Below are 26,966 nucleotides of genomic sequence, written 5' to 3' on the forward strand. Positions count from 1 at the left end.
AAGGAAATGTATTGAAAAGAAATATTTTTATATAGTACATGTGATTACACTTGAAGACACCTAACAGTAGCTCTAATAAACCCGTCATTTATTCATGTTCGGAACATCTCCTCCTCAAATGTGATAATCATATGTTGCATCTCAGTGTAAAAATCGTCATTCCTTACAAAGGTTTACATTTATGTCTAGCAATAATTCCAGAGGAATACATTATTATTATTTATTGTCATACAGAATGACAATGGGAAACAGTGCTAATGTACTCTATTGCGAAACAAAGAAAAGGCAGTGAAGTGGACTTTTTCGGCTGCATCTGCTCGTACAGTACGTGCATGCTCGTTCTGCAAGACGTCACTCGCTGTCTTCTCAAGGTTAAGTCGGCAACCAAATGCAAACAAATATAAATGTGTCAAGTTTGTCTCAATAAAGAAAGAAGGAAAAAGAAAATCGTTCAGATGAGTATAAGAAGGATAGTATTAAACAGTCTCTGTGCAGCAGTCTGTGGTGGCACTGTAAAAAACAGATAGCACATTGCGAGCGTGTGTGTGGTCGAGTGATGTTCGTACATTCACAACAAGGCAGAGTTTCCACCGTTGCTTTACAAGGCGTGTACCTCAGTTTCTCTCGGGGGTCAACCACACCATGGTGGCTGTGATGCTTGCCTCAGAAATGTGATAAACGAAAGCAGACAAAGGTTTCTTTTTTTCTTCTTTTTTTTGATCACTAGAAGAGCCGTGTGTCAGCACTCCTCTCCTCAAGCCACAGTGGGACAGTTTTCCAGTCTGTAATTCCCACGCGAAATGAAACGATGTAATTGAACTGCTGCACATTTGTCTGTGTGTATATGATACTAAAATGTTAAAAGAGAGGCTCAGAGATAGCTGTGTTTAAAGTAATTAAAGGGGTAGTTCCATTAACCTGTCAGCCTTATTTTGAGATATCAAAGCTTTTAACAATATTTGAATGTGTTTGTTTAAATTGCTTGCTTAATAAAATGTTCACGCTATTTCCTACTGGTGTGCTGGCAACATAAAGCAAGTGTTAGGCAACTGCTTTGTGGATGGATTGAAAGCAATCCCACTGTTTGACAAACACCTCAATGATATAATGCATTGAAAGCGAATGTAGATATCGCGTGACTAAACTGTGGGGCCCGAACAATGAGTGAGTGTTGACAGAAGTGGGAGTCTAGCCCAAGGAAAGCACATAACCACGGGGAGCCAATCAGTGCGGATGAAATGAAACTGACCTCTTCTCTAAGAGTGAATAGAGAGACACATTGTGAAAGCTTCTTCAGCCCAGACTGATCCTCAGACGTCCAGACAGGTCCCTTCACACCAGATGAGCTTCACAGGTCCACTACTCCGGGACATCCAAGGTGTGAAATATAGCTATGTACAAGTGCACAAAAGGCAGGTATTTGTCACTAAGTTTACACCCGCAGAAGGCTACCGGGCCTCGTGTTCTGTTTTCAGGGATTCAGCTTTGTAGGCATTCTTCTTTGGATCTTAGAGGTGTGTAAATGTGTACATGTTAAAGCCAGCTGGTCTACAAGGTGTTAGGGCTGCCTTGAGAGATGTCTGCCTCTTTATTCCTCCTCACTGAAATATATCAGGCAAGTTGGCGAGTCTTCCCAGAGGCGAGGAATCAGAGGAATGATTAAGAGGTACAGCAAAATTAACGCATGGTTCAATCAGTTATACCTGATCATTTTAAGGATTACAAATGATAGAAGTCCATGCACCGACTTGGTTAACTTGTGAGCAAGAATGATGCCGAATGAATGAAACGCGATCTTCCCCCTCGGTTGAAAAGCTGCAGATCAGAGGGCAGTCCAAAAGGCAAGGAACCAGGCAGATCACGTGGGTTAACACCCCTCATTTCCCTCCCACCTCATGTATATGTGTTTGTGTGATGATATTTCATATATTCAAAGTGCATATGTTGACATGGAGGTCCTGGCTCTCCCTCTCCAGTTGAGCCCTGTGCCAGCTCCGGCCTCTCCGCTGCCCTCTGCTGGCTCGTCACGTTTGCGCAGCTTCTGGCTGAGCTGGATAATGCACTGGTCCCAGTCCTCTGGTAACAGCAGCATTAGGAAACCCAAGCAAATGATGAACACAGCAATGAGGCGCACCGAGTTAAAGTGAATTTCACACGTGTAGAGGTCCACCACTGTAAAAAAACAAATAAATAAAAAGGTACTGTGTCAATAGAAGGGAACAACTGGGTTTATGTAAATGAATGTAAATTGTAACTTTTATGAAATAAAAATGGTTAGTTGTACATCGAGAGGGAGCCTGGTTTGAAAATTAAATGGAGTCTCTCATCAAATATAGATAGAAACCTTTGGGAGAATCCAGTGCCATCAAATATTAAATGGTGACCAGATATAAAAAGCTAGCACTCTTAGAGGAAAGCCAAGAGACTTACTGGCGTTTACAGGAACACTTAGGACAATGCCAAGGGAAATTAATGTCGGGTATGTTATCGCGATGCCAAAGTTCACCAGGACGTTGAAAGCTGTAGGAACAAAGCAGAATTAGAGCAGCAGCGGACTACACGATGAGAATGTTGCTATTTGTAGATTACACAACCAGCCGGTGCACATTACTGCTCTGTCGCCATATACCGAAAAGCAGGGCTGCGACCCCACAGAGGTAGGCCCATGGGATGTCTCTGAGTGATTCGATGTACTCCACATGTGTAAAATACAGCATGACTGGCACAAAGCTGACGAAAACAAAATTGGTGCTTCCAACGATGCTCAGAAAGAGTGCAGCCTCTCCAAATTTGGCACTTCCCAGCACCATCTTAAAGAGCACCTGAGAATAAAGAGGAAGGAGAGTGATGCATACATCGAATCTGCCCTCTTCAGGAGCTGAGGTATATTACAGAGGGCGAAGCCTGCCAAGTACCTGCCATGTCTCTGGCCCAGGGCCACTGCTGTCTGTTTATCACATTAGGGCGGCACAGACAGCAGGGCAAAGGAGACCAGACCCTGTCAAAACATAGCTATATAATATCTGTCCTGTAACCTCCTTGATCAGGGTAACACAGCCTGAGGCCTGCAACCAAATGCGTAGGTATTGCGTACTTCTGGCAGGTGAGTCTCACACTACATAATCCCCTTCTGTCTTCTGCCACCTGGTTACATAATTAGAAGGGAGCTAGACAGGGCAACTTACAGAGACGTGTCCATACATACAGCATGCTTACCTATTTTTTATTCCACCGTGAATAGAAGTGGCGCTACAATGGAACTTTATGCTCAGCGGTACAATACACACTGAGAAATGCAATCAAATCCTAGAGGTTTTGCGGATCGATCTAAATACCGATAGTATCGATACCAACGTTGGCATTGTATCAGATCGATACTAGCATAAAAGAATGTCCTCCAAGTTCAGTATGTAGCTCACTGAATTGTGTGGAAAAGTATACCTCAAACATGCAATATGAAAAATGTCCTTTTTGTGTATAGACTATAGCACACGGAAACAACAGAACCCAAAGTGTTTCAGAGACGGACAGCTTCAATATGCACGAGTAGCTGAAAGGTGTGTTTTTGTTATATCACTTGATGATGCTTCATCTCATAAATCATAAGCTGCTTTTGTAGTTTAAAAGTATCGATATCATCAATGTTGGCCCTGGATTTAGTTGATATCACATCGATATCAAAATCTGCAGTATCGCACAGCAAATACCTTATAGAGCGCTGACATCGAAGCAGAGGCCACGACCAAAGCAATGCCGATGACCGAGTGGCTGTGGAATCCATCGGCATAGGTCATCATTACGATGCCCGCTATGGCCAAGATAGCAGCTACTATCTATACAGAGAAAGAGAGAGAGAGAGAGAGAGCAACAGTGAGTGAAGGATGGACAACATGCTGCTCACAGTTTGGTGAAAAAGGCACCTTATCCCCTTACCGCCGCGGAGGGACACAGCAGGCCCACATGGCCTCAGCTTTGTCATTCAGTGCAGAAATAACAAGCCTCACAGAACCAGGCTTGAAGCAGCCTAATTAGTGGGTGGGTTGTTATTTCATAGGAAACAAGCTTTTCATTTGATATTTACATTTTCTACGTGCAGTGCAGAAAAGACCTGCTCTCAGATTCACCCTGTAAGCGCTTCCAACACAGGACAGGCAGCTTTTACAGTGTTGGCTTGATTGTGTTACATTGATTTCCGTTACAAAGCCATCGTGTTTACAAACCAAATCCCCCCTCACACCACTCCCCGCCTCTGCAATTATCACAGCTTCAAGATGGCAAGAATCCATCAGCTTCACCCTGCTCGGGGTCAACTGTGATGCGTAAAAGGCAAACCTCTTGTGTTTTATTGCATTAAAATCTGGTTTGTCTGGGTTATATGTTCATAGTGTATATGTGAGAACTGTACAGCAGTGATGGGGCTACGGTGCAGCCCAGCTGAGTGGATTAGCACCGCATTAAGGAGGTGTCGGGAAGATAAATGAGCCGCGTGTTTTTGCTTGGCCAAAGCACCTTAAGCAAGTCTGGCTAAATGTCTCTTTCTGCACTGCAGGCTGCCTGTCAGTCACTGCTACACCTTTCATTTTAGAAAATGGCCATTTGCTCACGGCGTCAGCAACAATTTAAGATGTTTCAGCACAATGTGGAGGGTCAGAGGGAGGAAGGACTGTGGCTTCACCCAAACTTGTTCTGCAATGAGCAGGCGTGACCGATTAGTCCGGTGGGTAGCTTATGTCATTACGGTGGCGTAACTGCAGCACGTGGACCTTGCACTTTTTACAAATCATAAATCTAAACATGGGTCACACAGAAAAAAAAACCACCGAGTGGAGCTAGTCATCGGTTTTATCCACAAAGTACCACTGAAAAAAACCTCCCTGTTTAACAAGGTTGATGTAGCATCCCCCTCATCGCTCTCTCTCTCTTCCCTTTCTGTTTCTCCTCCTTCACTTTCATGAAATACTTGTTCAAGTTCCCCTGCATTACTGCAGACATCCAAACACTGCAATCCTTACTACCAGGCAACAGAGAGCAAGAGAGGGGAGGGCGTGTAAGCGAGTGAGTGAAGCGGGACTATTACTGTACTTGTCTCTTACCGAGGCTTTTCATCACAAATAATGGGGGTGACGAGTCGGGGCATACACAAGGGAGAGACGGGGTGCTTGTGAGTGTGTGAGAGGAAAAAGGGGGGGCATCGTGCGAAGTGCGGGACGGCTGCAGATGTGAAAGCATCTGAGGCGTACAGTGAGAGGAGATAAACCGATATCTTAATTCACAAAGGTAAGTAACCCCTTACTGTCCTGCTTCTCTGTCTTTATCAGTCACAAACTTGCCGGCTAACACACACATGCACAGACCAGGAACAACATTTGAATGACACTGTGATCACCAGTAGGTAATCATCCCGTGGTGCTCATAACCTGCTCTCTACTCAACCGTGCTGTGTGTGTAGCTCACAGATTCAAATGGAAATTCAGTCAAAGCAAATCATCACAAATTTGCATTTCTTTGCAGATTAGAAACCTTTTTTTTGTCATGATGGCTGATGAAGTGTAAAACTGAGTTTGGTATAAAAACTTGCAGTTAAAAATGCACATTTGACCAGAGAAGACAGTATTAGAGATGAGTGCAGCTTCTAAGAAGGTAAAACTGCAGGATTGCCTTAAATCTGCCAGTAGGTGGCAGCAACTCTGGTTTCAAAAAGAAATCTGGTTGTAAAGTAAACATCTATGACATCACGACCTCAGTAAGCACTTTCCTGATAAGTTTATAGTGTCAATCATCTGTTCTAAGTTTAGTAAGAGTTGGAAAGTATGATCCTGATAAAAGCCAAAAGGAGAGTAAATCAGGGTCTGCTTTAGTCAATGCATAAAGTGTCCTTAGATTTTCCAAGGGATTTACCGCTTTCTTGTAATGTATGGGTTCAAATGCCAGTATGGAGATGATGAAAATACCTCTTTTCTTTTTGGTCCAGTCATAAAGTAATCAGAGGTATGTTGCCATCTCATGTAGAGTCATGTTAAAGAGTAGGTTTCATAAGATTATACTGTAATATTCAAAATATAATAAACAATACAGAAAAACAAAGATAATTTTTTAATCTGTCCATATCAAACTTGGGATCATGACCCAAACGTGTGCATCGGTTTACAAGATAAGTCCTGGAGACATTTATATTCCTGTAAGGAAGAGAGAAGAAAGAAAAATTTGCCTTCCCCCCCAATCTTGTCTCGTGTCTCATGATGAACAGGATACTTTTGTATCTTTGGGGATCTGAACATAATCAAACTGATTCAATCTAGGAAGGAAAAAAATAAAAGGTTTGGTGGACCTAGTCATAAATCACATAAATCAACGTGTGACAGTCAGCCTGTGGGGCCAATATTGGCCACGCTCTTATCTTAAATAAGTTTCGTCATAATCAGTGAGATTCAAGATAATTGGGACGCTCAAACATCTCACCAAAAAATACACGAGTGCAGTGCCCGTTCTAAACGTGGGAGTGAAGAACGGGCTGATTGCAGCTTGCAGTATTCTTCACAACCGCATCAGCGAGCGATTAAAGCCATTCGTCGCAGCTCACCATGCACACCCACGGAAAAGCAAAGATATTTAGACTTTACAACCATTTCATTTACACTCAGTGTGCCTCTATTTCCTTTTGCTGTCATTTGTTATGGATCTACCGTTTCTCATAGACAACAAAGACCCAATGAAAGCCTGAGCAGATGTTATAACATTAACGTATCTGGCCACTGATGAAAAATCGAACAGAAACTCCAGTTTATTAATTCCGTTTTACAGAACAACTGCACTAAAAACAGGATGGTGGGACAGATGATGGTGCAAAACTGCTTTACAACATATAATACTGATATATATATCTATATATATTGATGTGCTCATCCCACAGCTCGCCAATTACCTACAATGATGTAATTAGAAATCATTCATTGGCTGTCTGGGGGGTGAGTTGTGGTTATGCTCTTGCCACATTAAGTACAAAGGGGTAAATATCTTGTTGGATATAGTGACTTTATATAACATAGTAAATTATTCTTCAAAACTAATTCAAAAGACACGCTTTTGGTTGTTAGCTTGTTTACTGCAAATAAAACTTACAAGCCAAGAGGGGACAGTGTGAAAATCCTTGCTTTCTGTGTCCTGTGCTCGAGTTAGACATCTTAACTAAAGACTCATAATTTTCCCTTGAAAGAAAAAAAAAACAACAACACACGCATGCAGATATACTCACCCTGACCCCCATGAAGCGGTCTCTGAGCACGATCCATGACAGCAGGAAGACGAAGGCCTTGTTACAACAGAATAGCGCTGACACATCTGTTGTGTTGATCTTCCTGAGGGCCTGCAGGTACAGGTAGTTGGTGAGGATCCACAGCAGGCCAAAAGGAGCTACCTTGGTGAAAAACACCTTCGGTGTCAGGCCATCGTCACCGAAAAACCTGCAGCACTCCCTGTGTGCACGACCAAAATGAATACTGTTAACCTTCTAAAAATGTAGTATGATTTTAAAGCTGATGAGTATTATCACTCTGGGACCAATTAACACCAGTGAACACAAACAGCACAATCTGAAAAACACACTTAATGCCAATGAGTGACTGCAGTAATTCCCACTTCAACAGTTACATCTAAATTATGTTCGTCCCACATTATAGACACGTGGGACCAATGCTACCCTACTAGAAGAATGGTTTAATATTTAATTGCAAATTAAGATCTGCCACAAGGCATTAAAGTTAAATATTCAACTGTCCCCATTAAGAAATTAAACAACCTGTTTGGTCCTCAGGTGTTTTGTCTGGTTACATCTGACAAATATCTCAGTACAGCAAAGAAATGGGATAATCTTTGCTGCTACAACAGGACATATTCAATGACTAAATCGAAGAAAACAGCTGTTTGGTATTTCATAGTGACAACAGGCAGAAATGTATTTAATGTACTCAGAAAAGTCTTCTTTCATCTTCCTCCGTTCTCAGCATTACTTGTGGACACTCTGGGGGTTCCGCTTCTGGGTATGAGTTTCCGTATGGACTTAAACATGAAGGGAAAATGGGGACAGAAATAAATGTTGCTGTGACTGATGCATGTGATGAATAACTCAGGCAAATTTGTAATGACTCAGATAACAGCCATGCAATTCTAAGGTTTTATGTATGATAAAAATCATCTGGTCTTAGATTTAGGTGAATAAAACCTCAGGTGAATTACAAAGCATGACATATTACACCATGACATTATTTATTTAACTAAAATTGAGCTAAAATGTAGAAGATGTATGTGAAAAACTAACTACACCTTTATCGCTTCCAAAGGAATTAAGAGGTTGTATTAACACAATGCCGAAGAGGAACGACATCAGCAGCGATCTTAGAGAAGCAACTATTGCTGGCAATCAATTTAAATCCTTCATTCTACAGTGAGAAAGTTTATTCACAAGTGGAAATATTCAAGGCAGCTGTTAGTCTTCCTAGGAGCGGACATCCTAGCAAATTCACCCCAAGGTCAGACCATGCAATGGTCAGAGAAACCTCAAAAAAGACTCTGGGAGCTACATCTCAAAATTTGCAGGTCTGAGTTAGTTAAATGTTGAGGTTTATGCTACAATCAGAAAAGGACTGAACAAATATGGCTTGTTTGGAGAGAAAGCCTCTTTGTTACAAAAAGAACGTGACCCCACAGCTAGGCTACGGGTGCAACCATACACAAAATTCACGGTTTGATATTTTTTCGATACAAAAAAATGTTCATGCCTTTTTAATTTGTCATTTATTAAAATTATAAATATATATTTTAACTCAAAAGTACAGTTTTAAATTTAATGTTGCTGAAACAAAAATAAATAAATAAATCTATCTAATCGAGAAATCGCTCATCTTTGAAAAAGAGAGTTTATTACAGAGAAATGGCTCTTTCCAAAATAAAAGCTATACTATACGCTTCTTCTGGGCTATATTCTCAGCAGCATATTAAACATATCAGGTCCCCGTAAGGAGAATCATGTGCTAACGGCTGTCTAAATGACACGGGTAAAGTTTGTAGCATGTGTGCTTGTTGTTTTTGTGTGCTTCCACTTGTCTTTGCACTAGGATGAAGTCGGTGTAAATGTGCAGTCATATTCGTTGTGTTCCCACTAGTGGTGTCAGCGTTAATCTCGTTAAAATGACATTAACGCCATAACGCCGCAAATCTCCGTTAACGAGCTAACTGCGCTAACACCAATGCAATTGAGCATTGCGTGGCACATCCGACATACTGTTTTACTTTTGTCCATGAGGCGCTTACCTTCAGGGTCATACGTCATATGAAAACCAAAATAGTTCCAAACGCCACATCTGAATGAGGGTGGGGGAGGTTAAATTTGCTATGTTGCAACGAGCTTAACTTCTGTCTTGCTAGCTTGCGCTGGGCTCAGTGGATCTGCGCTCGACAGTGCAGCCTAGGCGAAGTAGTCGAACGCAGATCCACTGAGCGCTCAACACAAACAGCATCGTCAGAAGAAAAGTTGTTAAAATTTTTTTAAGATTTTGTATTGTTCGATACATATGCGTACCGAACCGAAAGCACTGTATGAACGGTTCAATACCGATACAAGTACCCCTACCCATAGCTTAGGTGTGCAAAGTTGCATCTAAACAAACGACCAGACTTCTGTAACAATGTCCTTTGGACAGATAAGTGGAGATGTTTGGATATAATGCACAGCACCATGTTTAGTAGTAACCAAGCACATATCAGCACAAACACTTCAAACCAGCTGTCAAGCACGGGGGTAGAGGGGTGGTGATTGGAGCTTGTTTTGCAGCCACAGGACTTGGAAACCTTGTGGTTGTTGAGTCGACCATGAACTCCTCTGTATACCAAAGTATACGGTCAAATGTGAGACCATCTGTCTGATAAATAATATTTGTCCCAAACTGGGTCATGCACTTGGACATTGATCCCAAGCACAACAGCAAACAGCAGAAAAAGAAAAGAATCAAGGTGCTGCAATGATCCAGTCAAAGTCCAGACCTCATTGAAATGCTGTGTTGGGCCTAAACAGAGCTGAGTATAAATGCCCACAAACCTCAATGAACTGAAGCAACAGTGGGCCAAGAGTCCTCCACAACAAGGTAAGAGACTGATAAAGTCACACAGAAAATGTTTACTTCAAATTATTGCTGCTAAAAGCGATACCATGATTGTGTGAGGAATTCTAACCAGTCAAGTTTTAACAGAAAATACTGAGAAAAAAAACACAAAATCTGGAGACGTATGATTAACAGTCAGTCTGGCAGTCTGCTATGTTGAAGAAATGATTAATCTTTAAGTGCTTCTGCATGAGGCTTAGTCATCCACTATTCATGTTTTTCAGGCGCTGTAACTACGCACAAGAAGCTAAATGAAAATACCCTTGAATAAAAGCTGACGGTCCAAAAGCTATTGGCATGAGTCAGTAATGCAACAGAGGAACCAAACCATGACATTATGTATCAGTATCAGAATACTGCATAGTGGTCCTGCTCTGTCGTGTTACTACATTGTCTGCTGAGTAAGACCTTGCGTTGCTCTGCTGTGAGAATTTTCTGTTTCACCCTCAACTTGAGTGACTCCGCCCACACCGGACTGCTATTGTTACCATTACTACAGAGTTGTAGCGTTTACCCTGAGCGCATCTGGCTCAGTGAAAAGTGATGAAGCAGCAATAAGTGAGGAGTGGCAGGTAGCATATTTGCCAGGGTGTCCTGCTGGATACTGTAGAGCAGCGCTGCTATGAATCAGCTCCAGAGAGCTGAGTCTGCACTAAGAACACACTGCTCAAACCTCCTCTGTGGACACGACACTAATTCTGCGACAACCAATTTATCGGCGTTTCATTACAGACACTGGTTACACCACCTTAAAGCCAAACCGGTGACTGTTTTTCACGCATTATTCCTGCACTTGTGTACTTGTGCACTGTAATCCGCAGTGATTTTTAAGATACGTCAAACCTCTGCAAAGCTGCCAAATAAAGTGTTGCAGCAGCAGATATTAATACACCTAGAGGCGCGTGGATTAAACAGTTAAGCGCTGCACTTCCAGAATCATTTAGTATCACTTTCTAGCGCCTGCACAGAACTTTTATTTGGTTTCTTTAGAATTTGGCACAAACTGAGTTAATCGTTTGGGCGACTTTTGTTGTGATTTGGCGCTATATAAATAAAATTGAATTGAATTGAATTAATCCATCCTTCTTTTTATACTTACATCTAAACTGACTTAACATTACCCAAGAGCAGCCAGAGGGTCTCAAACTACAAGCTTGAATTTAAAAGATGAACGTGCAAAATGACACTTTGTGAGTTAAGAGATAAATCCTTCCACTGCTGATACAATCTGCCCGTAAATATCAAGTCTATACAACAACAGGGCTGATGAGTGCACTAAAATCCTCTCCTCACAGATATACTGCTAAAGTTAAGTCCTTGTCTCTCGTTCGGCTGCCTGCTGTCACGAAGCTATCCTTTGGTTTCTATTTCTCTGCACTGTCAGGTTGACAGAAGACGGTATTGTAATTTGTAGTCAGTTCACATGAGCTCCAACTGAGGAGTGGGAGACCCACATCCTCATGTAGGCCTTTAGAAAAAAAGGAAGGATTACATCACAGAGGAGCATCTGAAATACAGAGCCAATCCCCCGAGCTCACCAGCACACCACAGCTTCTAAACTACCGCTCTCTTTTGTCTCTTTGCACTAACGTAGCATTGCAGGTAGCAGAGATAAGACTTTTGTCTAAAGACCATGATTAATGGACTGCTTCAACTGTGAAAGCCACTGTAACACAATTAGGATTACAGTCTCGTCAGCAGGGTATGTGAGACGGCACGGCCTGCTCTTCCAAACAGGTAAATATGTGGCAGCGTTTTGCAAATAAAATCTGAAGAGAGGATGACTGTGTTTACCTGACAAGCAAAAACAGAATTAGCTTATTCAGCGAGATTGAAAATGGACCTAAATGATAAACTGTAAGCAGCTGGTGAATCAGGCTGAACATGTGGCGTTTGTTCCATGAAATACAAAGAGGACAGAAACTGTCACACAGTGTTTGAAAAAAATCAATTAGTACATCTCTATCATCTCACTAGTACACTGCCAGATGTTACGTGGTGGTTAATTTCGTTAGGGAATCAAACTGACCTTTTGAATGGATATTTTGGTAAATCCCGATTAGTTGTATACTTGTTGTAACTAGAAAAACTGGATAGAAAATAAAAAGGGAGAATAAAACTCATATGGGATTTTTAATACAGATACTGATACCACAATTGGGCAATCTAAACATCAGATATTCCTTCATATCGGAGGATACTTTTTGATGCTAGGCACAAATTTCACTGACATTTAAATTTCGAAGCCCAACTTTGCTCGGATCAGCTGGTTTCTGTTTCCAAACATTTGGCTGTGTAGCCAACACTGAAGCTGTGGGTTGCATACAGGTAGAAGAATTATACAATGTCATCACTCATAACGTGGTTAAAGTGTGTTTCTCCCATCTAGTCTTCAGCTTTTAACTTATGGGCCATTACAAATGCTGATACAGATAGATTAATTGTTTGTTAATGATCTGATGACCCCTCAGGTCTGACTTGAGATATTATTTTTAAAGGTTGTAGGTTTTATCTATATAGACAGGAAACTTTACTTTGATTTGATTTTTAATGACTGTGCTGTAATCTGGTCTGCTGTTGCTGTTGCAAAAATTGATTTATGTTCTGTCTTATAAAACTGTAACTGCTGAAGTCTTTGACCTTAGAAAAGAAACAATGCCCTTTGACTGAAGTCAGAATTTGTGTGAGAGCCTGTACTGCACTTTACAGTCACTTAAGGTTTTTTTTTTATATCGTCTGTTTCCTCCGCTGTCACTGTGCGTGTCGGTGGGTAGGGGCACAGACCCGTACAGACTTTATTCACAGTCCATGTGCACCAGGAAAGGCGAGACAGAAAAAAGAGAAACAGTGACTAGAATTGATAACAACCTACTGCTATCGCCTACTTTAAGTGCATCAAAAGCTGTCAAACAAGTGTTAATTCATCTAAAATCCACCATCTGTAAGACTGGTCACAGGACAACTAGTCTTGGCTAAAGCTATAACAGAGTTACAGCACCCAGGCTGGTGTCGCTGCCATGTACCAGCCCATAAATTAAACAAAAAGGGGATGCTGAATATGGAGGTGCCATGAAAGAAGATCATGGAGAAGATTCATGGATGTAAAGAAGGAGGATATGTGGAAAATTCTGAGATTAAAGGATGATCACAACATGTCAGAGCACAAAAGCCGATTTATATATATATAAAAAGAATGATCATAATGTGACAGCAGCTTTAGTGCTTGGACCTCTAATGGAGCTTGCTCTAAAGGAGAGAGTGTCTTCTAACCTTAACCTCTGCCTGGCTGTCTGCCTCTCCGGACTCTTGCACAGGTGGCCGATGTAGTAGAGGGGGAAGAAGAGGCAGTTCCACGTGGTGGCGAACCAGGTGAGGGTGAAGGGAGCATCAAACTGCTTAAAGGTCAGCTTGGCCAGCTGGGTGGAGCCTGCCCAGGAGGAACACACGCACATCACCATGGCGACTCCCCATAGAGCCTTCCGCACTTGTACAGCTGTCACTCGGATGCAGCAGTGAAGCCGCCGTCTGCTGGAGCCGGACTCTGCTCCTGCAGCACCGGCCGACTGAGCGTCTGTGGTGCCCACCACATTCTCTCTGGAGCGATCTTCCCCTAAAGACGGACACATACATGACAGACTGATGTCCAAACACACCGATACTGCAGACCTGTACGCTCATTCATTATTTGACACATTTTAACATATTTGTCCTTGCTTATTGCTGAATTTTTCTCAACTTCCTCTTCCTCTGCATGTGCTTTAGGCGCCTGGTGGGCAGGAAATCATCAATGCCAAATAGAAACATCTGGGCCTGGTGTTTCCAGACTATGAAACTGTTGCTGGCATGCCACTTGATTCTTTCTCTCCTGCCTGGCGTCTGAGTTTCTGCATGTACTTACTTTCTTTTCAGTTCTTTCATGCTGTTTTCCAGCACCTTGTAGCACTTTCACACTATTTCCACTCCCATGCACGTCCTGCTTCACTGATGCCTACTTTTACACCTGATTTGATCAAATTATTTTGATAAAATGTCACATAAAGTGCTTTTTGTCACAGCCTTCAGAGGTTGCCAGGTTGTGGCATTTTTTTCTCCCTAAGCATCATGTGGATACAGTATATTATCTTTTGCAGCAAAACTGACTCCAGATCATACCAGTCTTGTCATCATTTTCCGGATAAAAATAGCTGCTTTCAAACTTAAACTGAACTTGAAGGTAATCAATCCGAGTTAGAAATGTGGCGATCAAGTGTGACAGGCGGCAGTGAAACAGAGGGCATATGAGGGCAGACGTGATATCCAATCCAAGATGACCTCTTCTCCACCGCATGAGCTGCAGCGGCATGTGTGTTTGCCCTAGCGTGCAAAGACACACACCGCAACACTTAACTTTTCTATTTCTCTTGTCAAAACCTGATAGCCTCCATACTTCTTCACTAATGTGAGAACTGAAGCGAAGTGTTGGCGTACAGTTTTCGGCCCCACTCTCACCCACTCTGTGCTTCAGAACCAATTTGCTTACCAAGATCATTTTGTTCTCTCGAATCACTGAACTTACCAACTTTGTGTCCTCTACAAAGTTCAGACACTGCTGCATGATCATGGAAATGACACACAGTGTTTTACAAAAATATGACAGTTAAATGCAACATTTATGGCAGCTCTTAACCCGTTAAAGCTAAAACAATTAAATAATTGCCATAAAATTCAAATTTGTTGAAGATGGGAGGAGTTATTGAACCTTTAAAAAAATAAAATAAAAATGTATTAATATTAATTTACATATATGAGTTTTAATTGTATCATATTTGCTACTTTTGACTTTTTTTTTTAATTTATTGCTTAAAAACAGAACAAAAACTCATGTATCAAATATGACACGCTGGGCATTAAGGGGGTTAATTTAGACAGATAAGCTTTCACTCGATTTGTACTGATAATTAATGTCTTTCTAAAACTAACAATAATAAGAGCACTCAGATAGCACAATTCCCCCCGATGATATTTTTAGTCATGCTGACATCAGCCTGTTATGGCGTGATTGTGACATTATATGGCGTCAAACTGAAAAACTAAAAAGTGTATCGTACAGCCCTCTCCATGCCCTTTCATATGACATATTACTCAATATGATTTCTTGAATTTTTTTAAAGGTCTACTTTGACCTTGAAAGTCAAAAACCACAGTCAAAGTCAAACGCTTAGCCAACTTATGTACTGACGTCCCCCGAGGCCTATAATATCGTTGTGATGTTCAAAGTCAATCAGTAAAAAATTGTGTGTAACATAAAGTTTTTACAGATTTTCACAAATCATTTTAGGCTGTCTTTTTGACCACGTAGCTAAACCCGCACCACCTAGAGCAAAACTACATGACCGCAACTCTGCAATCCGTTTAGTGAGAGTGCAACACAATAAACAGCACAACCTCATATCAGCTCTACTTCATAACAGCTGCATAATAGGCATCATGCATCTTCGGTCGCTTCCTACCTTCCAAAATGTTGAAAATGAGCGATCTCCCTAATGGTGTTTCCAGTGGTAATGATGTGCTGCGGGGAGCCTTTTGCCAATTCATCACTGCACTGTATGCTGTTGACTGGAATACTGAATGCACTTCAAAGGGCCTCGGTGAGGGAAGAATAAATTTAACTTGATTTGATTACGCTGTGGAAATGATTGTCTGACGGCATCAACAGGACACTCAGCTCTCAAAATATTGTCGCTGTGCCGTATCAGTTGTTGCTGTATACGCGACACTGTCTGCAGTTCTGTGAATGTGATCTGTGTAATAATAAAAGAATAAAAAAAACCCAAAACAAATAAAACCACCTTGTCTAATATAACCTGCATATTTTACAAAAGAGCTGTGTAAGGGGTCATCCATCACACCCAATGAGGCAATTCACTGCTACTGGAAGAGCTGACTCTGACCTTTCCAGGTGGTCTCATCATACCGTAGATTAACTCCCCTGATGACTCTTATGATAATGCCCCGGCTTCGCCGGGCTACCTATACTGGCTGCACGAGAGATTCACGTTCTGTTTATCTATCGCAAACGTCAAAAAGAGATGGAGTTAAGATGCGGCGCTGTTAGAGGAACCTGAACAATGTTCCCTGCTGCTGCTGCGAAAGCAACTGACGGATCTGACAGCACGGAGGCACAAAAAAAACTAAAGATGATTCGAGATCGTTGTCATTGTCACCGCAATGAAGTGATGAATCAGCAGTGGCCAAAAAAAGAAACAGGCACACATGGATGTTTATCAAAGTCTTGTGCACAGGGGTGAGAATTAAGTTTCTCTATTCTGAGCTCTGAGGCCTCTTTGTCTTTTTCTGAAGGTCATCTCTTTATTGGTGCTGCCCATTTTGTGTCCTTCCTGGGCCTCCATCCCGCATCCTGTGGCTCTGACCACATCTCTGGACCACAGTTTAATCTCCCAAATGTGATAATGGACCAAGCCAATCAGCCCCCAGGCAGACTCTGGGGCCTAGCTAAGCATTATCAGCTCTGGCACACTTAGTGAAGTGACAACATTAGTGATATTATACAGCCTGTACTCCAGGCTGTGGCAGTTACCACAATACTTAAATACAATAGTCTGTCTCTTATTAAATAAAAATGTGTCATGCAATAAAATACTAATTAAAGCCCCTGTAATTAAATGCAGAGCTGCAAGTATATCTTCCCAGACTAATGACTTAAAACGGAGCGCACTTCTTTTACACTTAGACTGATGGTGACTAATGATGCTCTATGAACCCTGAATGCCAGTAACGAACATATCGAGTGAACTCATCAGTGTGCTGGATCTGAGTCGATGGAGTGGCCCGGCAAAATCGAAGGGCCTCTCCACTAATGACATTTGAAGCTATTATGACCATAGATGAAATACTCAGACCGAGTCTTCTTAAAGTGTTAAATGATTCACCTTTTTAATTCATAATCTAATGTCAACCGTCAAGGTGAGTCTGTCACACTTAGCTGTCTGGAGCACAGGAACAGTGCATTTCTGACATTTTAATAATTAATCTCAGCCTTTGCGTGCACTGGATCGCAAATTAGTTTTAGTTTTAGATTACTGTGATAGAAAAATTAAACCCTGGATGAAAATGTCTACATTTATTCAACCCATTCTATGTCCAAATATACTTCATTGGATGCTAACGGACATCTGCAAAATTGCAGGAGACAAGAAGAAAGTGTTTCTAGGGGCAGCTTGTGATCTGCTCTGACAGCTGTGTATGGCTTCTTCTTGTTGCTTCCTCAGATACAGTCATCCCTACTGCTCGGTAGAATGAAAGCACGCTAGAATCATAGGATTTAATAAGCACAGGTAAACTAGTAGCCTATTAGCATCTATCTATTTATCTACAAGTGTATATTTGTTAAAATATGGCACAGTAAATCAATCTTTGTGCTGCAAGCTCATATATCTGCCTGAAGTACTTTAGTCCACTAAGCACCTCGTATGCCGGATACTGAACATACATCCCACTCCCAGTAGAGGCAAAGGACTCCAGTGGATGTTGAGATTAATCTTGTCACTATCGAGCCAGTTTTCCAGCTCCTGTCCCTCATAAGTCTGTGTTTCCCTGCTTCCCAGCCAGCCTTCCCACTTCTGCTATCCTCCCTCCCTCTGCAGTCTCTGCAGTGCAGATCTCTCCTGCTGATAGCTGCAAATCCCAAACGTGCCAGCAGAGCCCTGCCTGACTGCTCGCTCTCACACTTCACAGAACCCGGCCGTGACAGGCTGAGAAAGTCTCGATACGTCCCTGTCTTTGCTCCCTGAACGGGCCACCGCCCAAGCCTGGTTTGCCAGGGCGGCAGGGTGCAACAGTAGGGAGTGTTTACCCGGGACCTCAACAAGGGGAGACGTAGTGGTAGGAGAGTTTTGTCTGTTTGGCAACACCTCCGTGGGAGCAAGAGTGCTCTGCCTCAGCGATTCAAGAGGGTAAACAGATCAATCATACACACACACACTTCAGAGAAACTCTTCTCCTTTTATTTACTGTCTTTGGTTTTGCTTGGTGATGAATACAAATTAAGTAGTTCAACTTACTCAAGCCAACATTACAGCATGAAGTCTTTGTGTAAAAACCTTAAGGAGTCAGATCGTCTTAATTTTGACACTTTTACTTTTTAGTGTCATTGTACAAGGCTGAGGGAAGAAAATCTCTCATTTTTAAATAAAGTTACCCGCATAGTAAGGTATGACTGAGGTGTCTTTAAGTAAGTTGAACTGAACCTTTCACATTTTTTGTGTAATGCTCTGAAAAATAATAATAAAAAACAAGCAAACAAATTCAAAATCACAGTTCTTCTTCTTTAAACTGGTTTATGGCTGTCACACAGCATCAATCACTCAATAAATACCTCAATAAAAATAAATCCTTCAGATCCATGTTGACTTATTTGGTTTGTCAGGTCTGACATAAGTCTGAGGCAGAGTGTTTTAGAAATACTGTTTTCTTTTTGCTTGGGAAAAAAAGGCGATTTATATATATATACATATATTTAAAAAAAAAAAAAACCATTAACTGTACTTTTATAAAAAAAGGATGGTAATTTAATCGCAGAGACAGCTAGAAAGACAAGCAGCACACAGACAGCAGTTACTGTCTTTGTGGCCTCAGAGTCTGACAGACAGTGTGAGTCTGTGATACTTGACTGTGACAACTTGGTCAGGCCAAGCTGTCAGTCAGCGTCCTTTCAACACACCAGAGCAGGCTCATCTGACAAGCCTGTCCCACTCAATAACACAAAAGAGAGACAGGCGGAAAACACACCCTGCTGCGTCAACCAGCTGATAGGTAGGACCACATGGGCTGAGGGGACTAAAGGCCCAGAAGGGCAGACAAGGGTGGGTCAGCTGTTACTGATCCTGCTCTCCTTCATTCTCGGTTTCTCCTTCAACCTCAAAGGACAGCGCGGCGACTTCCTCACCGAGGAGCAAACTTGTTGTTTGTGTCTGCCTTGACCTGCCCAGCTGGTTCAACAGATGCTCATGATACAGGTCAATGCTGCAGCCCCCTTCATGCCTTATTGGTTACACTGCGTGCATGCAAGCAGAGAGTGATTGTGCAGGTCTACGCACTGTGTTTTGCAGCAGAGTAATAGCAATCATATTTGGCATCGGGTACGCTAAAGGATAACCCTGTTCTGAAGCAGCCCTCCCTCGCTTGCAGTGCCTTATACCAGTGAATGCACTGTGATGTACCCGCAGTTTAACAGACTGGCAAGAGTCCCAGCACTTTCTGCGACAAATCAATATTTAAGAGATTGGCCACAGCATTCCTGTTAAGGTAATGGAAAGGCAACCACGGCAGGAGTGTCTGCCCAAACTGTGGTTTTACTCCCTTTATTGCACCCCAAGGCCACTGATGACACAGGGACTCTATCAAATTTCACAAACCTGAGTCACGACTGCACCTTTTTTTTTTAACACATCTTAACCCTTTTATTGTGTCACTGCTGTGAGACACTCGCAGTTTGGCAATTGAGTTTTTAATGGCATCAAAAAGTATGTTCAACAAACTAACTGCTTACTCACTTTCACAGATGAAACGCACGTTTGCACACTCGAGTATTCACATTTCTGTCTAAATGGCTCAAATAAATATAATTTTTTACATTTTTGTTGTTAAATTATTTGTCATAAACAGCGTGTTAACCCAACCACAGCTGTAGCGTCTAGTCTGCTGGGTGCATTGTGTATTTGGAGAAGACAGGCAGTCTTCCTTCTCACCGAAAAGCTTTTGGATCAGCTCACTCGATTTAGGATTACCGCTGAGGAGCTTCGTCTTTACACATATTTATAGCGGGCTTTGCTTAAACGCACTGCTTTTACTATATAAATTACAAATATAACATACAGAAAAGAAGTCGTGCAACAAACCTCCAATAACGTTCGGCTTCACTCACAGCCCTCTCTGCACACACGCATGCTGTACTTGATAAACCTAAGCAAAAGCTCGGCCTCTTAATAAAACAAAAGCCCTGTCACTGTGTATTCAATGCACACTTATCAAGGCCCAAAGACCCGTTTCACTGGCTTTTAAAATACATTTAGCACGAAGATCAAGATTTACTTTTGCTCCTCTGACAACCAACAATTTCAACTCCAATTACGCTCAAAGAATGAATGTGAAGAATTTAATAAGGCTGAGGAAGAAACTCTAAGACGAATCCCACTAATACTCCCAGTAAGCTTTTTACTGATGTATCTAATACATGCACAATATGTACATGCAATATGTTGACCTCTGTCTGGCACATGTAGCCTGATCTCCATACTGAGGGTGCTGCTGCACATTTACATACAAATAAGACACATGCAAATGAGTACAAGATTCAAGATTCTGTCCTTGAAGCAAAAATGCGGTGTTCGCTTTCTGTAAAGCAATGATTGCAATTCAGATTTTTATGTTCTCTGTCTTGAATCGTCCAAATCATTTATGTTTTAAAGTTGGCCCGTATGAATATACTTGGATCAGATAGATGCACAGGCGCAAAAAAGCAGAGCAGGAAGGTCAAAATAAGAACTCCTAACATTGCCCAGCACTCAAGCGTCCAACTGCTTTAATCAAGTTAATCTAAAGGGTCTACTTCTCTATACAAAGGCTTTTAATTTGCTATCGTCTGAGTGGCACACATACAGAAACTCATGGTCAAAGTGCATGAAGCCTTTTGGGAAAGATTTAGTGTGCCCATAACGGCAGCTGGTGACCAGCTTCCCGGGGGGGCGTATGTGTGCTGAATCACTCTGAAAACGTGCCTGCACAGTTTCAGAGGATATAATTAAATTGCTGAGATTAAAGGGACGTTTATGAACTTCTTACCCCTGCTTATGAAGATAAAGGGACCGACATTCCCTAAAGACGCCATGGATAGAAATACGTTTAAAAGAGAAATCAATAATAATTATTGTCTATGAGAAGAAAACACAGAGGAAGCGGTAAATACTCCAAAGGAATGAATTAAAACTGTAAGAGACAACATTGAACTGTATAACCAGAACCATGAGTCAACCAACAAAGAGGAGATCATAGGATGACTATGGAAATGCTTTGTGATGAAGAACAGATTGGTTACTATCCAGTAAATGTATCAATTCAAGCAATAAATGTAAGAAAAAATAGAATTTCATGTTCAAATCAGATACTGTACTTGTTGCTTCACGCTGTGTGGAAGTGTGCCTGTTCACTGGACACAAAAAAGAAGAGAAAAGACAGACCACTGACAATTCAAGACTGGGGGATAAAAAGTCTTTGACAGTTTGCTGCAGGTTGTTAGTGAGGAGAACAGAGTTTTCAGTGCTGGTGTTACATAAGCATGAGAGACTCTGAAAAGCTGCATGTTGATATGCTGTGGCCCCCTGTGATCCCCCCACTCCTCCACCACCACCACTCCTTCAAAGCAGCTGCTAAAAACGAGCAGCCGAGCGCTCACATCACAAACTTTACTGCTTTGACTCCCCTCAAAAATTTACAATACCGTTTCATCCCCAACACAAGACGCCTATATGCACGTTTTCTCTCCCCGCTGCCTCGTGTCACAGCAGAGTTTTTGTCAAGCCTGTATACACAAGCTTGTCAAATAACACCCCGCCATCCCAGCTATTCTGAAAATAAAACCCGTCGACCCTGAAATTTACACTAATGAGCTTAAAATCTTTGGTAATCCAGCAGCACGGATTATTCTGAAGTTACCCGGGGCGCCTTGTCTGAGTGTATGCAATGCAAACTAAACACCTCGGGCGTCGATTTCATCCATGTCCATTTAAAAACCTGCATAAAAATTGGCCACTCACCTTCCATCTGCTGGTTGAGTGATCGATTATGAATAATGAAGCATTTTCAGATGGTTTCACATTAATGCTCCAGACTATAGCAAACTCCCAAACAACAGGAGCAGAGACAGAGTTAAGTCTGAGTCAGCAACAACTCGAGCCCTGCATGACGGAAGCAGAGAGGTAAACAGTTTAACAAGTATTTATGTGACTGTTCTCTTAAATTTCTGTGTTTTATGTAACCTAATAGCTTTTTTTAGTGGCTTCACTGATGATCAGTCACCTTGAGCTTCAATACTGCACTGCACAAAAGTACAGCCGCCACCAAACCCGTCATGGTCACACAATGAGTTTGTCTATAAAAGCTCTGAGGTTCTAGTTTCATGTTGTGAGTTTGTCATAATGAGGCTCTATGAAACTCACCAAAATAATTGCAGTTATTTCTCTATTTGATCCAGCTGAAAGGTGAACATCTTTTCTGCAAAAACACTGATGTTCAGTAGTCTCGAGTAATAGATGGGGGGGGGGGGGGGGGAGCATAACATCAGCTCTTTGCACAAGAATCAGGCAGAGGAGAACATCATAGGAGGGATACTGTACAGGCATCAAAGGGACTATCACACTATACTCTTTCAAGAAGGTGTTGAGAATGCTGCAGCAGACACACACACACACACACACAAGACACACACAAGAACTCCGAGAGGTGTTGTCTCTTAATGATGTCAGCAGGAAATGCCAGCGCTCCTGCAGATCAGAGGGATTTTCAGACGAGACAGGGGAGACCCAGTGAGACCCAACATCAAGCTATGAGGAAGACTGAAGGACACTACCACGGAGCGTTTAATGGGACCACCGATAACACGCTTGCTGCTGGGTTCATGTCCCGGCTGCCCTGGCATTATCCGCTGGCATTTTAAGCAGAGACTCCTGCAGCCTGTGATGATGGGTACACGGGGGAGAGTGCGAGGGGAATCCCTGCTGCAATAACAACTTAAGACCCTCCCCAAGGACCAGTAAATTTTTGGCACAGCCTTCGCGAGTCGCGCTCATTCCCAAAAATCAGTGCGTCAATAACGCAATCATTTAAACGCAACGGAACAAATTTGTCATCGTTGTCGTATAACGAGAGAAATAAAACAGCCTAACATCCAAGTGAAGCATCTGACATCACTCATGTAAAGAAAATGGATCTTGAGCCTTGATGTCAAAACCCACAAATATTGCATCATTGATTTGAAGTTGAGCGCTTGACTGATTCCCGTCGCTTCGTTTTGCTCACAGTGAGATTTTCTAAAGTTGATCCTTGTCTTAAAAAACAAAAACAAAAAACGATTCGTGAACAGAAATATTTGAGCTGAGCTCCGGTCTCTGTCAGAGGCACACCGGCAGCCCCCAGTTTGCGGGGGTACAGGCGGTCTCAACGGAACTCCCTACCTTCCACTTTGGTGAGGGTGAGCACCGGACTGTTGCAGGCGGACAGCGGGGCAACCCTTGCAGAGTGTTTCTTCATGATGATGAGCTCGGATGGGCAGAGCTCCGAACCGCTTCGACTACATCCCTGAGGCTGATTTGGTGCAGACACCAGACCTCTTGATGGGACCCTTGATGTTTCTAGAGCCGGTGTCCTGCTGTCTGTCCCCTCACATCCATCCAACCTCCTGTTTTTAATTTTTCTCTCTCTCCCTCTTCCCTCTCTCCCTCTCTCTCTCTACCTCTGTCGGATCCCCCCACCCCCTTCCTCCACTTCCCTCCCCAGATCTGCTGTATCCAGTGCGTCCTGGTCGGTCTCTCCTTCACGTACAGTTTGGAGATTGCTGCAATTCGCCAACGTCACGCATCCACCCACCACCCTTCGTCGTGAAACTCTGCTTTCCTCCCACACTCCCAGCAGCCGCGATCCCTCCGGGACAAAGCAAAGTCTGCATGGGAGTGAGTAGACGCAGTCGCTGACCCGGAGATGTGCGTTAAAACTCTGGGCTATAAATGGCCTGTGAGACAGATATGATGGGACCAGTACAGTTTAAGTGGGAGGCTGGTGTGGGTGTATTTAGTCTATAAAAACTGCAATTATAGCTCATGATTATAATTAAATAATATGATGTCTTTTCCCCTCTTGATGAAGTAAAATCCTCACAATTAAAGCTTAATGAAGCTTCCAGTATCTCTGTAATACAGCTTGCTGATGGGCTTTTAACACGGTGGTTTTACAAGCTCATGATTTTTATTTGTGATTTAGTTGTGAATTGCCTTTAAGGTTATGTAATCTCAAAATTGCACAGGGAATTGCATGTTTTTGCATTTACTGCAAACTTCTTAGGAGGAATGCACCCACCCACCCAGTCTTTTCTTTTCTAGTTTCCCATCTCCCAACCATTCAGATACTGATGAGCTTATTGTGGATTGGTGTTGTCAGGGCTAATAATTAATAAGTTGCACTGATACCAAGCTGACATATCAGCGTCTACCTAAGAAAACTAAGAACACTGTGATACCTACGTATATGCACATGGTCTGCACCTGTTATTACATAGCCATGAATAAATTGCATATTATATTGTAGCATATCATTACCATATTAGCAGATAGGTGTACAAATAAACTGAGTGGCCTAAGTTGTTCTCCCAATACTTCTTCTCTGTGCTTGTCACATCTATGATTTCATAAAGATGTCACCGTTTGCATTCTTCTGATAACAGAAATGAGCCGAGGATATCTGGATTCTTCTTCAGGTGAACGAACGAGAGGCGCTGAAACCATTTCCAGTTCCTTGGACTCTTGTCTTTTTGATCTATCAACGACAAAACTTGGCTCTAAAGCCTGGAGTGACAATTCAGACTTGTGTGTGTTTCATAACTCTCTTAAACTGAAAGCTGTCCTTAAACTGCTGCTGTTGCAGCAGCTGGTCAGCTGAAATTGTGCCCCGGTGTATCTGTGTCATGTCATTCCATGTTTTGCTTGTGTTTTATTCCTGAGCAACCATTGGTGGATACGTCAGAGAAGAGCTGTCAGCGGTTCAAATTATCCAGCTCCATACTTATCAGAGAGTGCCTCTGATCCCTGTCACTATCAGAGTTAATGTCTTTGTAGACATACAAGTGTGTGTCTGCAGAGGCTCTTCATATGTAAGTGTGATCCAGCTAAAGGAAACTGTGCTGAATAATTCACTTTTTAGATCCACAGTCAAGCAACAATCCCTTGACCGTGGCTAACTAGGACAGGGAGCTCTAAAAACACTCTGCCCAGACGCATTCTGGCATCCCTCAGCAACCACTGGAAATGCTGCACTGGCTCTACTGGATCCTTTACTATTTTCCACTGCTACACATACCTCCTGTGTTTGGGTTTGAAAAAGGGAAATGTCAGGGAGAGCGGATGAGGGCCAATGGATGAAGTGCAAGAGCTCACTGTGAATGAACTAAAAGAGCAGAACAGGATGCTTGATGGATAAACATTATAAACATGTCACCTGTGAATTATATTATTGTGTGTCACAGTAAAAATTTCCACAGCGTGTATGTGTGTGTATGTGTGTTTGTAGTGTGTGTGTTTAAGGCTCTGCAGCTGCCAGATGTCTTTGTGAGCTGATGTTTTCAGCTCTTGGTGCCTTTGTGTGTTAAAGACATGACGATTCAGAGACTGTATACATGTTATTACCAATAGGAAAGACAGGGAGGTGGAAACAGGTGGAGTGGGTGAGATCATTAACAGATCCCAGTCAGTGACTCACAGACTTTTATCTGCAAACACGGAGGAGGATCAAACCAGTCCATGCTCTGAGACACCACATGACAACTCCCTCTCTCTAACAAACAATCTACAGCAATCAGTGTGCATGAGCTGTAACGGCACATAAAAAGCCAAATCCTTTGAGGTCCTGTCCCTGCACCAACTCAGCCGTATGAATCCTCCTTTTTATCCCTAAAAGAAGCAGATCCGCAAAGAGAGGCGATTATTCTTCCATGTACACAGGAATGTTCTAGTGTGCTCCAAAGAGCGGCTTGTACTTTTCTTCCTTTTGTTTATTCATGCTGAATAATGGGGGAAGCTACAGTAGCCATTTTCCAGCTCAAACAACACAGTTTAGCAGCACTGTGTGTTGAAAGATCAGGGAAATATTTGGTCTAAAACAACATTAACACATACAGTAGTGTGCAGAAATCTTGAGCCTGCACTCATTTTTGTATATTTTGCTAAGAAATTGGGAAATACATGTAGCAAATTATTGAAACATAGTAGACAGTCACTGTTGTACCTCTCTCCTGAACTCCTCCATACTTATTGACAATCATTTAAAATTTGGATATATCACAGATTTTACATCTAGCTCTTGCGTAATTTGGCATAACTCAGAATTTTCTCCCTCTTCTCTCACATCCTGTGTCAGGTATTCACGGGACTTTTTCCTGTTTCTTTTTTTCTTTGTTACTTTCAGATACTGCTCACTTAGGCCTGCCACTCCTTTTTTATCTTTCAGTTATCTGATGATTTTTTATGTTTTTGAAGGTCACACAGTGCACCATGCGAAGATATGCCAATTTTTAACTATTAGCTCTTCGGGAATCAATTGTTGGTGCAAAAATACTATTTTATGCCAGTTAAACTGTGCTATCTTTTAGCATTTTCTGTAGATTCAACTAAAGACACTGGAACAAACTGAGTGTTTTTGCAACAGGCTGCTTGTAACAAAGTGACTAATCAAAATTGGTTCTTTATTAAATTCCCTGTTATATATATGCACAACACCAGATCTTCCCTTGAGTTATGTTCCTTTTCATCCATCCTGCAGTCAATTTAGAATCAGCTATTAAACTAAGTTCATGCATTTCTTTGGACTGTGGGGTGAAGCTGGAGTATTTGGAAAGAACCCACACAGACACAGGGAGAAGATGCAAACGCATGAGTTTCTTCCTGTGAGGCAACAGTGCTAACCACCAAGCTACTGTGTGCCCTCTGAAAATAGTCAGGTACAGGAGCCAGGACGGAATATGAGTGAAAAAAACAGCATGTCCAAAGAAAAACT

The 26,966-nt window shown here is 42.1% G+C and overlaps 1 protein-coding gene across 1 annotated transcript; it reads right to left on the reverse strand.

The window, feature by feature from the left end:
* Window positions 1-395: 395 nt before the first annotated feature.
* On the reverse strand, window positions 396-23,644 carry slc35f3b (solute carrier family 35 member F3b). Its single transcript, XM_085428385.1, has 7 exons — window positions 23,381-23,644; window positions 13,425-13,764; window positions 7,253-7,472; window positions 3,708-3,833; window positions 2,630-2,822; window positions 2,431-2,520; window positions 396-2,172 (listed from the first exon to the last, which is right to left on the reverse strand). The coding sequence occupies exons 1-7, from the start codon at window positions 23,454-23,456 to the stop codon at window positions 1,931-1,933; spliced, it is 1,287 nt and encodes a 428-aa protein (XP_085284511.1). The 5' UTR covers window positions 23,457-23,644; the 3' UTR covers window positions 396-1,930.
* Window positions 23,645-26,966: the final 3,322 nt, after the last annotated feature.

Source organism: Rhamphochromis longiceps, linkage group LG13 (assembly GCF_057381845.1).
Source record: "Rhamphochromis longiceps isolate RC_006_pf linkage group LG13, R_longiceps_female_GT1.1, whole genome shotgun sequence".
NCBI classification, from domain to species: Eukaryota; Metazoa; Chordata; class Actinopteri; order Cichliformes; family Cichlidae; genus Rhamphochromis; species Rhamphochromis longiceps.